This window comes from Nuphar pumila, chromosome 6 (genome assembly GCF_984573655.1).
Source record: "Nuphar pumila chromosome 6, dmNupPumi1.hap1.1, whole genome shotgun sequence".
Taxonomy (NCBI): Eukaryota; Viridiplantae; Streptophyta; class Magnoliopsida; order Nymphaeales; family Nymphaeaceae; genus Nuphar; species Nuphar pumila.
Genome location: NC_143254.1, coordinates 7,351,189 through 7,369,944, shown reverse-complemented (window position 1 = coordinate 7,369,944; position 18,756 = coordinate 7,351,189). Strand labels below are relative to the sequence as shown.

The 18,756-nt window shown below is 37.6% G+C and overlaps 1 protein-coding gene across 2 annotated transcripts; it reads right to left on the bottom strand.

Annotated features, from left to right (window-relative positions):
- Positions 1-4,800: 4,800 nt before the first annotated feature.
- Positions 4,801-14,194, bottom strand: LOC149833801 (uncharacterized). 2 transcript variants are annotated; one of them, XM_090009858.1, is made up of 8 exons: positions 14,080-14,194; positions 12,715-12,970; positions 12,483-12,568; positions 12,065-12,211; positions 7,756-7,858; positions 5,591-5,703; positions 5,335-5,458; positions 4,801-5,103 (listed from the first exon to the last, which is right to left on the bottom strand). In XM_090009858.1, exons 2-7 carry the CDS (start codon positions 12,941-12,943, stop codon positions 5,366-5,368), a joined length of 771 nt encoding a protein of 256 aa, XP_089865984.1. In that variant the 5' UTR covers positions 12,944-12,970; positions 14,080-14,194; the 3' UTR covers positions 4,801-5,103; positions 5,335-5,365. The 2 variants fall into 2 exon arrangements, with proteins under 2 accessions (XP_089865984.1, XP_089865985.1); XM_090009859.1 differs by having other exon boundaries at positions 12,715-12,967; positions 14,080-14,188.
- Positions 14,195-18,756: the final 4,562 nt, after the last annotated feature.

Here is an 18,756-nt window from a genome sequence, read left to right as displayed (position 1 = left end):
GCAGCCCGGATGCTTGATATCTCTCTCTCCTCAGCTCAGCTGCATCATATAACTGTCGATATGGTATCTACCATTTCGGTAGTCTCTACTATCCTAGGTGGCTCATTAGGTCCTTCACTTGATGTTGTCTCTGATCTAAGGGGTGATTCTCCCGGTCCTTCGAGGGCTACTCAGCGTATGGGGGTTGTTCGGCACCGACAAGTTAGCAGTGGTAGTAGAAGCAAGAGGAGCAACCCACTCAATGTTACGACTTTCGATGGCAGGTCTCCACGAAGGTCAGCGAGGTCACACACACCCCGGATTTTTCCAGATTGTGTGTCATGAAGTCTCTTTACTGGAATATCAGGGGCTTGAATTGCCCCACTAAGCGTAGGTTTCTGGCGAATTGGGTTAGTCAGGAGAAGCCTGACCTGATTGCTATTTGTGAAACTAAGATGGATGAAGTTTCTCGCTCTGTTGCCTCTAGTATATGGAGGGGTGCTGACTATTTTTTTTAAGCCTGCGGTCAACCATGCTGGTGGCATCCTTATTTTGGGGAAGCAATCTTTAAATATTTCTCAACTGGACATGGGTCTGTTTTCTTTGTCTGTTGCCTTCACTTTGCAGGACAGTGGCAGGAGGGTTGTGGTCACTGTTGTATATGGCCCTAATCACGCTGTCATGAGGCCTGCTTTCTGGAACGACTTAAATAGGATCGTCGTCTCAAACGGGGAGTACCATTTTCTTATGGGAGACTTTAATTGCCTTTTGTCTATTCAGGATTCTAATAACCTCGTTCTTCTAAATCCATCTATGCGAGGTTTTCAAGATTTTGTTCATCGGCATCACCTTTACCCAATCCCTTTTAGTGGGGAGCGTTACTCTTGGTCGAATAGGCGAATTCGCCCATGCTGCAGAGTTCTTGACAGGGTTTTTGTCACTCCAAATTTGTTGGATCTCATTCCAGATGTCAAATGTGTCTTGCTGGCTCCTTCTATCTCGGACCATGGTCAGTTAATCACTACTTGGGGGGGTGGTTTTAATTCCGCCAGGAGTTTTGTGTTTGAACAATGGTGGCTCCAGGAGCCAGATTTTCATACTATTATTTCAGACTCTTGGAACAAGCCCTCCAATGAGCAGTGGGCAGCTATCCGGTGTCATGAGAAGTTGTCTCGTCTCGCTAAGGATATCAAAGCTTGGCTCCATAATCGAGACGTGGTTAAATTTCAGCAAATGACTGCTTGGGAGCAAGAGATTTCAGCATTGTATCAAACTATGTCTTCCCCGGAGTCTCTATCTGATTCACACTTGCAAAGTTTGCAGGCCAGATCTATTGAGTTATCAACGCTTTTGAAGAACTGGAGGGTCAAAGAGGAAATTAGATGGAAGCAACGGGCAAGGGTGAAATGGCTTGCGGCCGGAGACGGTAATACTAAATTTTTTCACTCATATGTTTCTCATCGTCATAGGAGGAATGTCATCCCATCAATCACCATTGGGAATGTTTTGTTCCTTAATCAGCACGTTATTTCAGTTGTTACTCAGTATTTCAAAGATTTATATTCTGTTTCACTTACTGTGAATGGTGTCATTGGTCCTGTTTCTGTTGGTTCGATTCAGCAAGATCAAGCTAGAATTATGCAAATGAAGTTCTCTGAAGATGAGATTTTTAGGGCAATCAAAGGTTTGTCAGGGTGGAAAGCTCCAGGTTATGATGGGTTTCATGTGGATTTCTTCAGAATTTTTTGGCCTTGTGTGAAGCCTGATGTTATTAACATGTTTGATGAGTTCTATCGCAACTCCAGATTGCCTATTCAAACCCACTTGGCAATTATTTCTTTAATTCCGAAAGATGATGTTGCTACTGATATCTCTAGGTTTCGTCCGATTTCTGTTATGAGTGCCCTTTATCGGATGATTGCCAAGGTGTTGGCTAATAGGTTGAAGGTCGTGGCTCACCAAATTTTTTCTAACTCTCAGTTTGCCTTTATCCACAATAAGAGGATTCAACATTCATTCATCTTGGCCTCTAAAGTCATTCACTCCTTACATCTTAGTGGTCAGGCCTATTTTTCTCTTAAATTAGATTTTCATAAAGCCTTTGATTTTGTGCATTGGCCCTTCTTATTTCAAATGTTATCCAATTTTGGCATTGGTCGTCGTTTTTCTGGGTGGGTGAGGGAATTGGTCTCTAATGCTCAGGCCATGATTAAGATTAACGACACTAGAGGTGGTCAGATCAAATTGGGGCGTGGACTAAGGCAAGGCTGCCATCTATCGCCTTTGTTGTTCAATGTCATTGTTGAGGGTCTCGTGGTGTTGCTCAAGCGTGCTGCGGAGAAGCGCCTGATAGATCCTCTAGATCTTCCGGATTTTTCAGACCATATTCTTATTTATGTTGATGATATGATTATTTTTGGGCGAGCAAACGTGCAACAAATGCTTAGATTCAAGCTTATTCTCCAGTTTTTTCTTTCTCTTTCTGGGCTTTCCCTAAATGATAGCAAATGCTCTATTACTATGTTCAATGTTCAGTATCCTATGCTTGCAGCGGGTCAACGGATTTTCAATTGTGCAATCTCTGAGTTGCCGATGACGTATTTGAGCCTGCCGTTACAAGTGAAGCGCCTATCTTCCGTTGCTTGGGCTCCAACTATTCAAAAAGTGAAAAACAAGCTTTTTTCGTGGCAGGCGTCTTATCTCTCCATTGCTGGTCGTCTGACTTTAATCAGACATGTTCTTTCTTCTATCCCTGAATTCTTCATGTCAATGTTTGTGATGCCGGTGGGCGTGGAGAAGCAGATTTGTCGTTTAATGACGGATTTTCTTTGGTCTGGGTGTCAGCTTAAGAGTAAGCACCATTTGGTTGGTTGGCGAACGTTGGTGTTACCTAAGCGTATGGCTGGCTTAGGTGTTTTTGCTCCAAGACAGAGGAGTATTGCTCTTGTGGCCAAGCAATGTTGGATGGCCCATCAACCAGGTTCTCCTTGTGCTCGTTTGCTTCATGCTAAATATGGTGCTCCTGATTTATCTAACTTTCGTCATGGAACCCGGGGGCTGGCGATCTCACACTTGCAAAGCATGTGGCTGAGAGTCTTATCGTCCTTCAGAGATCAAATTGGGGATACAGGTAATTATGATCAGTGGTTGCATTGGGCTATTGCACCAAATGGTGCGTTCCACACCCATAAAGTGTATAGATCGTTGCTCCCCCCAGGGGCAGATTGGTTCCCTGAGTGTGCGTTATGGGGTAAGGGCCCTACCCCAAGATCTCAGGTCTTGGCTTGGTTAATTTTGCATGATAGGGTTCAGACTCACAGTTATTTAAAGAAGTTGGGCTTTCAGTTCCCAAGTTGGTGTGTGATGTGTCAAGCTGCTGAAGAAACTACTTTTCATTTATTCTGGTCCTGCCCAATCTTTGTGGCCCTATTTAATAGCACGTGGAGATCTCCGAACGTAATTGTTAAAGAGGAGTCTTTTGCGCTTGATCTGCTCCTAGGCCCTATTGAAATTAAGCGTTGCAAGCGGTGGAGACTGATCTGGAAGACATGGTTGCTTACTACTTGGTGGTTTGTTTGGATGGCACGCAATGATGCTACTTTCCGTCAAATTCCGGTCATCCTTAACAATCTTGTCCATAAAATCTTGGTTGATGTATACGCGATTCTACGTATGCATCTTAGAGACCTCTCCTTCCGTCTGAACAACGTTCACTCATCGGTGGTTCCTTCTTTTCCAGAGGATCCTGGTTGAGCTTGGCTTTGTTGTTTGTTGCTAGCTGGCTGTAGTTTCTTTTCCTTTTGCTTTTGTTTTTCTATATTTTAGTTTTGTTTTCTATTTTGTTGGGTTCAACATTTTGTTGATCTTCATGTGTGATAATGTTGATCCTCTTTCGGCTCTCTCTCTCTCTCATATATATATATATATATATATATATATATATATATATATATATATATATATATATATATATATATATATATATATATATATATATATATATATATACACCATAGTTACCAAGATACAAAATAGATACAGGAAAGTTATGCATGAAGCAGAAGCAGGTAAGAAAGTATAAAAAAGTAGCTTGAAGCATGAAGCAGAATTTATTTTTGGAGGCAATTGAGGAAGTGTCCAGAAGCAAAAAAAGCAAATGCACAGGAAATGAGGGGAAAACGAGTGGGAAGTGAAAAGGAAGAAAGAAGTGAGGGAAATAATGTGAGAAGCGAGTTAAAAGTGAAATTATAATATAGGAAGCACACTCACCTCAATAGGGAAGGAAGTTTCCCCATGCTTCCCAGCCCTTTAGGGAGGCGCTTTTGGTAAACTATGAGAGACCACCACCCCTGGCATCACCACACACACACACACCAGTGTTGATCACGTTGATGATCCCCAAGTCATGTAGCGCCAGACTCAAACCTTACCAGGCTATCAGTCATGCAGGTAGAGTCCATATGACCCAAATGTGTTGGCCTCCCAAGTCTTGAGTTGGACCAGGCATAAGGCTGATGGGTCAATTGACTTGAAAACCTGTCCTTTGAAAAACTAAAATGTTGATCTGTGTTGCGAAAATCCTGTTCTAGTGACATCACCATGTACCTCTTCGTCAGTGCAGCTAACCTGGCTGGAGCTCAGAGTTGGATTAAGCTGCACATGGGGTAAAGTCGATTGGATTTGGTCCTGTCCAGGGTATTTGATAGAGGAATGTACCCTTTTGCAATAATGTAATTGAAATGAGCAAAATTTACAAAGTTTTACTGCACTCAAGCAAGCTTATTGGAGGAGAAACCGAATATAGACACGTTTGCAATCGTATAGAGGAACAAATTGCACCATGGATATATTGACTATCAACGAAGTAATGTTTCCCTTTGCTTACATAGGTATTTACACATCATATCTGTTAATGCATAGATAAAAGAATGCAACAGTAAACTTTACCAAACTCTCAACCAGGATTTGCACAGAAGCTGTACATGTCTTGATGTCTTTACGGGCCTTCAACAACTTTAAATATAACAAAAGAGAGCTTGATTCTGTGGTTCTCGTCTTGGTGCAACGAATAACTTTTTGTAGACAAGTGCAAAAATATCTGAGCAACATTGGAGGAGTATACATCTGAAAGATTTATAGCGATCAATTTCAAACCTTTAAGAAAAAGAATCCAGTCTACAAAATCCTCTGTTTTTTCAACTAGCCTTCCACTAATTTTTTCTATTTTCCAAAAGAACAGATCTGAGATACTTCAGATTTACCAAAGCCATTCTAAATCTTACACATATAACTTTCTCACAAATGCTTCAACCATGATAAGAGAGAGACAGAGTCAGTTAAAACATTCTCGCTTACCAGATTTTCCCAGACAAGGCTCCAACACCATTTAGTAAAGGCCCAACATCCTTAGCTCTGCCACTTGATCAGGGTCAAGCTCAGGAGGATCTTTATTGTCTTCCCGGTTTTCAACCACATATTCCTGATGTTTCAATTGTAGTGTCAGAGTTCATCTTGAAAACAAGGAGTCACAAATGAATAAACACAAGCAATATGTCACAATAGTATGCTTTTGACAACACGTCATCTGCAAATCGGGAAAATTGGGCATAACCTTTGTTAGTTCCTGTTTAGCAAGAACGTGATAATGGCGTTCAGCGATCTTATGTCCACATATCATAGCTATGAAGAAACCGTAAATCAACCCCACCATGATGATAGACAAAGCTAAACAAATCAAATAAAGAGAAAATAGTAAAGACAGAATGATAATGCAAATAAGTAAAACAAAAACAGCTCCGATATGCATGCATGTATGTGTATGTGTGTGTGTGTGCATATGTAGGATTGCTTCGTCATAATAAGACTTTCTGGACATCAACACTGTCAACAGAAAAAAAATCCTAGACATGCACTCTCTAGATTTCTGTAATTAAGAAAAGCAATTAACCCAATGACATTAAACCCAAAAAACTAGCATCGAGCAAGCCACTTTTTTCTCAAGGCACAGAGCTGTCATTTTATCACTTTTTAAACATTTTGAAGCCAGTTCATGCAATTTACCTCATTAAGACAAATGACAACTGATAGTATGCTATTTACAAATAGAGCATGCCTAAGGCTGCATTTGGACTGGTTGTAAATGTTTATATATATATATATATATATATATATATATATGGGGGCAGAGAGACAAAGGGAAAAGATGCAACCATCTGTACATAAAACATCTACGATGCCATCTAAACCATTCAATTAGATTCAATTTAAAGGTTTATATTTGGTTAACTTTATATTTAACTAAAAATTATAATCTGAAAAATGATGGTTGCAGTGGGTTGCCATGTATCGGAGTAAACCCTAAATAAGGATTATTACTGAATTCCATGCAGATTTGTAATTTAATTAAATTTAGACCATTAGATTAAATCTGATAGAATGGTCCAAAAAATAATGTCAGGGATGTCCTGTGCAGATTCATTTGCATCATAAAACAGAGGGTTCTCAAGGGCTTTGTCTGCAGGACTGATGCAGGTTGGTTAAAGAGAAAAGTAGTTTGTGCATAAGCAAGACATTTGACCTATGTCACATGGATATGGCTGAAGATACGGGGACACAGCCATTTTATGAAGTTTTCCATGTAACTTATATGCAAGGGATACGGAACAGCAGTCTAAATGGAGTATCTGTGTGACATAGCATTTGACCTAACCAAGAATAAGCAAAAGGTTAAAAGAAGTGTTAAATGCATATGCTAAGATGCACATATAGGCAAATGTATGGAAACAAGAGTCTGCACTTTAAAGGAAGTATAGGTAAATGCCATTTATAAAAGCTTGGGCATATAGGAGGGGAAACATGAAATAACAAATGGAAAACTACATGTTTGAAGGGAAAATGAGATTGGAAAGAATAATAACTTGAAAAAGAACATGGATAAATCAAGGGTTTCACATCAGATAAAGACGTGAAGAAATTGGATGCTAAAACTCGGACATGTGAACAGGGTAAGGATTTGTGCTTGCACATATTGATGTAGATAGACATAATATGTAAGAAGATTAAATTATGAAAGGCTAGATTACAATAAGTAAATAGAATGGCATCTTGATTTGTCTATAATAGCAGTCTTCACTAATCAGAATTACTTTGAATAAAAAATTGCCATCATTTCAAGATGCACGTAATTTTTAATAACAGCATCTGAGGTTCCATCCACTACAGAAAAAGTCTATAATTCAATAATTTTGTGCCTGAAAAATATGAACGTCCCTAGATTCAGCATCTGGTACCCAAACTTTTGACAGTCCACCAGTTGATTTGCTTCAAAATTTTCACAGGGACAACTAAAAGGACATCCGTTACACCAGCTTTATGTAAATTGCCATTAATAATAGTATACAAGGGGACATGACATGGGTAAGTTGGAGTATCCCTATGAAATGGTATTTATCTTCATCACTCATTGTTCCCTCTATCCATTTAAAGAATAAACATAAATTCTTGGACATTAACAGTACAAAATCAAGCACAATCTCATTATGAATTGTGGCTGCATGTGCCAAGGAGAAAGCACTGTGTCCACTTTCGTGCCACAAAAGTCACAATGCACTTTAATTTTCATCTATACACGTATTTATGCATAAATATAAAGACCACGCACATGGGCATGAGCATATTGAAGTTTTCCAGTAATTGCAGCCAGGTCGCATTCATGCAAGTCTGTGAGTGTGCACATGCATTTCTTGAAGCAGCTGGATAGTGCTGCATTAAGCATACCTGCCAGGATATAGAAGGCAACATGGTTCTCTTCATAACCAAATATTTCACGTAGTTTTTCGCCACAGAACCTGTACACCAGCATGCTAAAGAAAACCACAACCTATAGCCATAACATTGATTCAGCCACATAAGCAATGGTAAAGAATTGAATACACACATACATGCACAATAAAAGGGAAAAGGCCATACATGTCAAAAAAATTCTGAAAAGGCAATCATAACATATTATGTTTGCACATTTACATAGCCAAGCATTTCATAACATATCCTTTTGATCTTATCAACAAAAGAATTAGCATAAGGAAAAATCGAGTAAGAGAATTGAACAAGATTTGTAGACTAGCTAGCAAGAAGCCTGCTACTCAAAATGAAGCAATATAAAATGAAAATAGTGTTTTGTCATGGTATCCTCACATCTACTAGCATTTGTATAAATGCGCTATCCACAAGTAACTTTGTAGAAGAAAGCAGCATTTCAACGGATCTGATTCTTTCCTACAAGTTATGTTCAGCATAAGTAGATCATGATTTCCCATAACGGCCATAACGACGTTTGCCCATGTGAAGTATTCAGACTGCTACATGATGGAACTTTTGCATGGTGTAATTATCCGCACATGGTGAAAAGCTCAGATCCCCTAGTTTTGAAACATATTTTTTATTCTCAATTATTTTCCTTTTCTTTGTTAAAAGCGGAAAGACTGAGTCAGTTCAAACAGCAGGCTGTACCCAACCTCATGATCCAAATGTATCTGGCAATTTGCCTTGCTTATCTAGCTAATCTCGCTGAGGTAAAGGAGAAAGAAAGAAACAGAAAAACAAAAAGGAAAAGACCACCAACCGAAAGCTCTCTTTGACCTTTATTTATAACCTCCAAATAATTGATCTGATTGGAGACTTGGAGCTTTAATGATCCCAGATCCAGGTGTACGCAACGTCCAGCAACTTCACCAGAGATGTTCCCTAATTGAGTTGGTCCTAAAGTGAAAGCGACTAGCTCTTTAAAAGAAAACAATTTTGTCTGACTGGGAAACCCAAGTTCCATAATTATACCAGTTAATTAAATCGATCCTAACATGAATATTGTCCTTGAGATCATATCATATTTCAGTTTTCATAGTCAAATTATTATGAGTTCATTGTGTTAAGAAAACATAGTTATTTTTCTGAGTTCCATGACAGCATACATGTTGGCTGAATATGTAAAATTTTAAGCGCTGAATTCATGCAATTCAAGTAGAATAAATGAAGTGAAAATAACTGCTGCAGGTAATGAAATTTCTTTCGATTAAGCAATGCTTTCTTGGGTTGTCAGTAGAATAGCCAGAAGAAGAAAAAAAACATATTTTCACCATTCAAAACAAAGAGGTGCCAACAAGTAATGTCGCTCTTGCTTGGCAGAATCAACAATAACATTACACATCTCCCTGATGTTTTCATAAGTTCATGTGCTAGACACAGAAGCAGATCCCATTTTATGTAATTCAAATAGAAGTAAGAAATTATGAGATTCATTGCTCCCTTCAAAAAGTAGACAGGTTCACAAGCTGAAATGGTTGTTTTTCAATTATTAAGTCTTTTCGTGGTAAGGACATCCATGTGTTAATTTACCAATTGCTTTTGGTCCAAAACATGCTTCTCCAAGCTATTACAGTGATAAACCTCTATCTGCACCACTTCCAATAAGGCACCATAAATAATGTTTCCAAGGAATTAATCCCTTCAACGTTTTTTCAAAATGACATGATGCTCCAAAGGACATCACAAAGAATTTTAAATTCATCTTACCCTTCATTATGTGCAAAAATTTTACTCATGCACCCCTTGTCAAAAAACAGTGACTAACCATACCCCTATCCAAATGGTATGACATAGATTTTGTAAACCTACTGCATGTTAAAATTTTACTCAATTACTATCTAGTTAATTTAATTATATATTTCACAAAGTATTTTCTTTGAATCATTATATTTTTTTCACCATACAAAAATGTTGCTTATGCCCCTTAAGAGGTGCACCCCTATATGAACTTCTCTCAAGTAAACTTTCAAACAACAACCAAATTTTAGTTATTGCCCCTTAAAGCCAACATTTTCCATGCACCCACCCCCCTGTGTTCTTTTAGTTTATTCTATGACATATAGACTGATAGACATGGACACAAGTGCTGAACAGCAGAGTTTTGTAAAACTAAAACATGGTGACACGACCATGTGCATATCATAGGCACAAATATCGATCTCAGCTATATCTTGGGAAGCAAAATGTTGTGACAATATATATTTTTATAAATCTTGGCACCTAAAAATTTTAAAATTATATAAAAACAGCATAAATAAGAAAACAATATGTTTAGATAATAAATTTTTTGTAGAAATGTAAGGCATAAAAATTTTGAAATATAAAAAATAAAAGAAATAATATCACACTTTTTGAAAATATCACGATATTTTACCTTTTAAATCATTTTTTTTAAATTTTATAAAGCCGATATTTTAAATATGTATGTAAATATGTACTACACACATTCTTATTATCGATCAAGAGCATAAATATCATCTTAAGTGCAAATCTTGAACACAATTCTAAATCATTATAATTAAGACATTAAATAATAAATCCAAGCAACAAATTTTACAAGAAAAAGCACACTAATAATAAAAATAAGCAATCAAAATCATAAAAAGAAAAGATGGACAGAGTGTTGACCATGTCTAGAAAGTGTTTTGGTGTGTCTAGTGTCATGTCCGGTATCATGTTGTGTTGACACAAGACACACATGCTAAGGGAAGCACCCGTGTGACACAAGGTTTATTGCATTTAATGGGATATTTACTTAGCTTTATTTTAAAGTACTAGCATTTTAGTGAAGTGCTTTGAGTGTTGTTTGTAGCTTGCAAGAAGTTGCTTAAGAGTTGGAGATCAAAGGTTTACTCTCTATCCCTCAATTATTTATTTCATGAGCTTGTATGTTGGAATTTAGATGCCTATTTTGTCAACATGTTTCATCTATAAATTTACTTCATCTTTTGATTTTTTGTCAATAAATATTCTAAAGTTAATTCTTTTACTAACAGATTCAATTTCTAGAGCCTGGACATATGAACGACTGTTAACTTACAGTAGAACTCCACCACCACTACTGCTTTTAACAAATAATGCAAGTGTGGTTATCCATGACATTTCAACAATGGCCGCAGCTGTGCTTCCAGATTCAGCATGACAGCATCTAAACCAAATCTTAAGCAGGTCATCTGCTTTCTGTAGCACTGCAATCAGGTCATCTGCTTTCTGTAGCACTGCAATATTCCCATAAATATCAAATACCCATGGTTAATCGCATACTGCAGAAAGCACCAGCCAATCTAACACCTGGAAAGGTCAGAACAGTTAACCGGTGGGTCATTTCTATAAAACAACTTCAAGCACATAACCCTAACAATTAATTTCTATTTGTGCTACAAGTTGCACACATCTACACGTAAAGATGATATCATTAACATGTCACAGCAATGTTCCCTGTGAATGAAGTCCATGCTTCACATATGAGGATGTTTAGCAGCATTTTGGATACTGATACAAAGAATATCTTCAAACCAAGTTGCAAGATTGACTTAACCTCTACATCACCCTAATTAATTTGTGAATAGTCATTCATGTATCTTCTAGATAGTTGCTATATGGAAGCTTCCACCTAAGCCCCTGTCCAATAACAGAAGTCTTGACAGATATTTACCATGTCTGAAGAAAAGCTGCCTTAACAACTAAACTCAAGGATTCACACAATCAAGTTCAGAATCTTGATTTAGAGTTTTATGTGTCAAGCTTACTTTGTGGCTATTGAGTCTCCCATCTTGTTTACACAACTTTGATACCAATGGTATTAGTTCACAAGGCCAAGAATGACTGTAGCTCAGTTTGCCTGAACCTTCATCTTGTCCTTCTGTCTCTGGCCATACCCTATCCCAATGCCCTAAGATAACCCCTAATTTACACATTTCTTTTTCACTTTTTGCTCAGCATTACTCTTATGTCTTTTTCCTTTACCAGACACTAAGTGTATCATTATAGTTTTCCTAGACCATTGACACAAGATCTTCATTTCTTACCATGTAAATATTATTGTAGAATTAAATTGAGGTGCAGTCAATGCCACAGATTTCTTTTTCTATTCCATCAAACTTGAAAGACAACTATTTAATGGCATGTAAGCACTAATGTGTGTGTGCATTATTGTTAATATATGAACATGAAGTATGATTTATTGAATCATTCTTTTGATTTCAGATGAATGCAATAGACTTACCAACTGAACAATGATAAAAATCAAAACGTGATCTCTGGCAATAAGGAACTGAAACTTCAACCTCAACCACCAGCGTCGTGAAGGCACATTTGCACGTAAATGAAAAGCTGCCTTACATTCTGTGCAATGTGCAAAAGCAAACCCCTCCTGGAAATAATCCAACAAAGAGAGAGTAAGTCCACAAAATAGCAAGTGATCATCAATCCAAATGGAGTTATCTGGTAAGGAGTTCTAAATACTAAATGGATAGTTCATAGCTAAATTTCTTATTCCTCAAGCTATCTGTAAGCAGTCCAATAACATTTAAACCATTTGGCAAACGACAGTATCTATTTCCCTTAAATTTTAAATAGCAGCCTGGATCAACAGAAAAAAAAAAAAACCACACTTGTTTTAAGGAAAGATTAAACTCAAATACCTTGGTTTTTCTCCAATAATCAAGACAGCATCTGTGGACATACTTTTGCGTACCTCTGCAATGGCAGGGGGCAATCAGATCTTCACCTACAAATAGAATCAATATCTTTTTAACAAAGAACACATGTTGTGGAAGGGATTAATATTCAGAACACATTGTTTATGGCTAAAAGGACTTCCACTGGGTAACAGGAATAAAATTTACAGTAGAAGTAAAAAAAGTTAGTACGAACCTCCAGTATCAAGACAAATCCGACATTGTGGTTGGTCTGCATCAATCAGATTGCTGTGTTCGTCAAAAGTTTCTCCATCATCATCATCTCCCACAAGAATGACAGTCTCTGTAGGTCTAATTTCACTACAGGAGAGAGGTTCAATGGAGGTGCACATAGAGTTAGGCCTGTGCAACAGTGAGGCCATGTTTGAAAAGTCTTCATGATCATCATTTGATGTCAACTGCATTGAAAAGCTTTCTCGATCAATAATCTACTGCACCAGACATTACCAAAAAGGTCAATACAGATGACCATTTAAATGAAAATAAAGATCCTGCAAGGGGAAAAAGAGAAAAATATTTAGCCAGGGAAAGTGCAGTTTTTTTTCTTTTTTCTCAACTAGGCTAATCAGAAAGCTTTAGCAGAATACCTAGATGTTGTGCATAACAAAATTCTATTCAAAAGTCACCAAATCATTCAAAACGCTTAGATTTGCAGTAAAGAACATATCTTGAGGGAAATAGATTAAGAGCAAGAACATGAAAACTGCATATGCAGCACACGCAATTCAAGCCAACTCAATCTGAAGCTAACTTCTGAACTACGTCATTACGGGCTTGTCAGAGAATCCACTCGAGTCCATTGATGACTCGGCGAAAGTACATCACAATATAGCTTCAGCTAGTAACTCAGCCCAAGCCGGTCACTTTGCAACCCATTATTTGAAGAGGTTAGGGCACACCATCCAGCTTGGCTGAAGTCCGACCAGAGACCCCCAGTGAACCCAGGTCACGGACCGAGTGATGAGCTTATAACAGGCTCTACCAATTCGGGGTGAATCCAAACGACTCACACCAAATTTATCATGTCAATCAACAACAGAACTCCAGTGCATCGGCCACTCGAAAGATCATCGCTCTCAATCATTTCACATGCCAACTGTCTTTCTTCGAATCTGATCGAGAAACTCAATAACAACCAACGAAATACGTCAATTGCTCAATCAATTCAAATATCTCCGGGAAAAGAAAAAACAATAAGATTAAATCCCCAACAACTACAAATTATAACTCACTAAAACCAGAACACGAAAGAAATCATATAAAAGAACAAGCGCGAAATCCCTATTATCTCATGAATGTGAACCATCAAATCTCGTATGCAGTTTTCTCCTCAACAATAACCAAACGCCGAACAAGAAACAAAAGGGAAAAGAGGAACAAAGAAAAACACTCTTAAAGAAAAACGAGATCGAACTATTGCAATTATCAAGAAATCGAGATCGAAATCTGACCTAGAAATGAGCTCAGGGAAATAACAAAAGAATAGGAAAAGCGAAGTTAACGGAATAAACTAAAAAGACATCACGGACACGGAAATCACCTGGTTTTCATGAATTTCGCGGGAACTCTCGGCGAGATATCACTGATAATCGGGATTTTGGAAGGCAAGAACTCGAAATTTACGGTTTTTTAGGATCTCCGGTATAAAGGAAAATTTTGGTGGTTGCATTTCTGAGAATCACCATGGTTCTGTATTTATACCGAGACGATGAAGTCCGCACGTGCCACCTGCACGTGCTCGGGAGGGCCGCCTGATGCGTGTCCCCGATCTCTGACCCGACCGTGAATGATGGATCTCTGACTCCTGGGTCTACTCTTTCATGGATTTATGGATTTGCATTGACCCGGTTTCGGTCTTATTGTGCTTACTTGCCAGTTGGGAAGAAGACGGATCGTATTGCGTATATGGTTTCAAAACATGGATCTGGATTCAATTTGATTCGGATCTCATAAGAGAGTTCTTCGATCTGGTTAGGATCCAAGCTTCTATAGTACTGTCTACTGTGTCAATCTATGTCACCATGAGTCGGTGACTCGAGGACAAGGGATCAAAAAATTTATAAAAAATGGGATACAAAGACAGAAATTTTAATTTTTAATCAATAAAATTTTAATTTTTATATTTTAATATTAAAATATCTTTTTATTAAAATAAAATTAAAACAGCTCGACGGGCTTGATGGGCCTCAGCTATTTATTATTTTTTTTAATAATATAAAAAAATAAAAAATAATAATTAATCACATAATAACTTGGTAACTATTATTATTTACCTAATTAGTTGCATTAGTTTTATAGAAACTAGAAAGATAATATGAGAACTAGAATTCAAGATTGTGTTTTATGTTATTTTAGAAAATTGATGTTGATTTATTAGTCTAAATGATATGCCATGGACGAACTTTTCGTTTAGATACTTTTAACATTATTATATGTAGAATTTTGAATTTTATATTTTTTATTTAATTTAATTTTTGGTATTCTAAAAGCTAATTTATTAATTTTATTAAAAATAACCTATAAATGACCCGACCTGGCCCCCTTCACATTGGTCCATTGAGCCAATGAGCCGGGTCATGAGCTGCTCTTTAAACTTAAACCCATTAAGAATCAGGCCAAAACCTGGTTCGTTAGTAAAACGGGTTGAGTCATCTCATTGTCGGACCGCACTTAAAGCCCAGCAGGTCAAGCTCTAAACAGGCTTGGGCTGGCCCGATAACCACCCAAACCTGGGCTGTTACTCTGATCCATTTGCCTCCCTAGACCAACTTGGATAGAATTCAAGGGTCGTGGTTAATGGACCCATGTCAGTTCGATAAAAAAAATTGATCGTACATGTGTGATATATATAATTATTTTTATAAGAATCACTAATTGGAGCATTTGATTTTTATGCATTAATAGGTTTTTATAAGGTTTTAAAAATCAAAGGCCTACCCTTTTCATAAATTTTGAGACTCTAAATATCATTTTTTTCATTCAAAATGCATGATCTAAGTATTGATATGCTGAACACATCTTCAGGGTTGAAATTAAAAAAAAAAATAACATCGGATGGCACCGTGCCCATTTAACATATTCTCATTTCTAATGTATATTATGAGTGAGTGATAGTTGCTCGATCCATACAAACTTGAGAGAAACATGACGAGATGGACGCTCAGTGTTTTTTTTTTTAAGAAAAAATACTGAAAATGCATTTTTTGGGGATTTAGCCGCACTTTAAGTCCTTAGTTTCACTGTGACATTTAGCAGCGCTTCAAAACGCCGCTAAAAACCTTTTGTAAAATATCCCGAACCTCTTAGAGCCTTTAGCGGTGCATCAAATGTGCTGCTAAAAGCCCCTTTTTTGACGCTTTTATGCATTTTTTTGCCGTTTTTGTATATTGACTGCTTGAGAGAAACTTGATGCGATGGCCGCTCAGTGCTTTTTTTAGGCAAAAAAATACTAAAAATGCATTTGGGGGGGATTTAGATGCGCTTTAGGTCTTAGTTTCACTGTGACATTTAGCGGCGTTTCAAAACGACGCCAAAAGACCTTTTGTAAAATGTTGAGCGCATATGCGCTTCAAATGTGCCGCTAAAAGCCCCTTTTTCAAAGCTTTTATGCATTTTTTCACGCTCTTTGCATTTTTTTGCGGTTTTTGTATATTGACTGAATCACGCGCATGCGATGCATGATTAAACATGGGTTAAGCAACTATCGATCAAGCAGCTACGAATTCTCTATTATATATATATATATATATATATATATATATATATAATCATTACTTGTCTTCATCATGCTTAAATAACCTCCAATAATTTTTTTTTTTTTATATTTACACGTCCCAAAATCAAAGACCTCAGTCCTTGGACTGGGGAAAAGGAGCCCCGCCCCGTCCTGTCCTGCCCCGCCTTGCCCTGTTTGGACCGGGAATTGAGGACATGAAAGGGGGGTGGAAGTTAAAATCAAAACTCATGAGGAGATGGACTTATGTTTTTCCCCGCCCCATCTCCGTCTTCACTCCCCGCCCCGATCCTTCTTTAAGGATGGCAGTGAGCCGAGGGGAAACGGGGCACCACCCCACTTCACTTCGTTTGGACTGGGAATGGAGGACATGAGGCGGGGATGGATGTTAAAATCTAAACCCGTGCAGGGATGAAGGGCAGGATTTTGAAACCGGGCGGTGTCTCCACCCCCGCTCCCGGTCCAGTTCACTGCCATCCCCAGGGAACTTATAGCATCATTATGTTCACAAAATGTCAACATTTTTGCAAAAAAATTAATCACCCCAAGTTAACTATGAAATGACAAAGCTATATTTTATATAAGTGTGTCTTAGCAAATTAATCAAATCGTGCCACGTTGTAACATGTTATTGAAAAGAAATATCAAAGTAGGAGTCCATGTAGAAATTTCTGCACTTGTTTTGTGATTTGACAAAGACATGAAGTAATTAATTATTTCAATTGTAATAAAAACATTGAATTCACTCGTGTATCCCTTACTTTAATGTTTGAGTCATACATCATACAACTATATGAATTATTCGTCAAAACATTGGATTCACTCGTGTATCCCTTACTTTAATGCATCATACAACTATACGAATTATTCGTCAAGGTGTCTCCCATGTAATGCTTAGGCACCTTCAAATTTGATTACATTTATCTGTACACTCTCTATGTAGAAAGCATTCTGCTTTCTTAACTTTTCTCTTATATTCTTTCTCTTTTTTCCCCTTTATGCAAGTGTGGAGACTAGGGGTGCCAACGGGTTGGGTTTGGTTCAGATCAAACTTAGACCAGGTTTTTGGGGTATGGTTTTGGGTCTGAACCTGAGTTTAATCGGGTCTACTATAAGAGAAATCATACCTGAACCTGATAAGAACTACATGAACCGGATCTAGACCATACTCGGTAAAATAATATCTTTTATTATTTTTATATTGAAAATTTATGGGTCTTAATCAGAACTTGGGTCTGGCATAAAATTTCACAAACTATACCTGGGTCCATGTATTAATCAGACCTTTGGGTCCAGACCCGATTCTTAATCAGGTCTTCTTATTTGTCACCATACTCGGACTTTATAGGGTTTGGTTTGGATTGGGTCCGGTAAAACCGACCCATTGACACCCCTAGTGGGGGACTCTTTGAACAAAAATGCATGCCTCTAGGATACTGTTCAAGATGCACACGGGTTTCAATTTTTATTACATATTTGTTGTTTTTCATTTACCTTTTTTTTTTGGATAATCGTTTTTTATTTACTTTTGGTACAAGTTATCCAAACCCATGTTGTCAGTATCAGTATCGGCCCCTAATCTTTTGGCCACCGATTCAGTTATATCGGCCAATACTGATACTCAAGTGAATCGTTCTGTATCGGTCCAAAAATAATAAAAAATTAAAAACAGCCGATTCCTTGCATGGTATCAATTTTCTGCCTATACTATGCGTATCGGCTGATACTGATAACATTGATCCAAACCAATGTTGTAAAAATCGTCTCGGACCATGCCGATTCAGGGAAGGCTAAGTCGTTTTGAATCAGCTAACTTTTAACCACAGAAAGACATGATTTAAAAATATTAAAAACTGTTTTTAATTATTTTTTAGATTTATTTGAAAATTGGCCAGTTCAGGTCTGTTTCGTATCGATTTTCTGCAGATACCATATGAATCGGCCGATCCAGGCTTATTGACAATGATACTGACAACATTGATCCAAACTTCAAAACAATGTTACGAAAATCAAATGTTGTAATGTACTTGACATCATCTGATATCTTATATATTGGTAGATTTTTTTTTTAATTTATTACACAGAGAAACCAACATCGAGCCTTGGAAAATCGAGTTATGATTACTCCCAAGCCACCCCCTCGCCCACCTGTTGCTTTGGCCTTGTGGTAAGGGATGCGCACCCTGGGTATCGAACACATAACATCCTTCAACTTGAATATCTTAAGCTGACCCACCTAGCCAGATGTGCAGCGCCCTTGTAAGCCATATATATAATTAGTAGTTTAATTGGCAGCAGACAGAATGAAATTACACGCCTCCTCGCAATATACATGTTTATAGTTATTGGTTGTCATCATTAGGGTGAAATATCTTATGCCACGTGAGCCATGATCACCTACCTAAACAAAAAAAAAAATGGCCTCTGATTTTGTCTCAAAATCAACTTGACTTGAGATTTTAAGATCTCTGATCTATTAAGCTT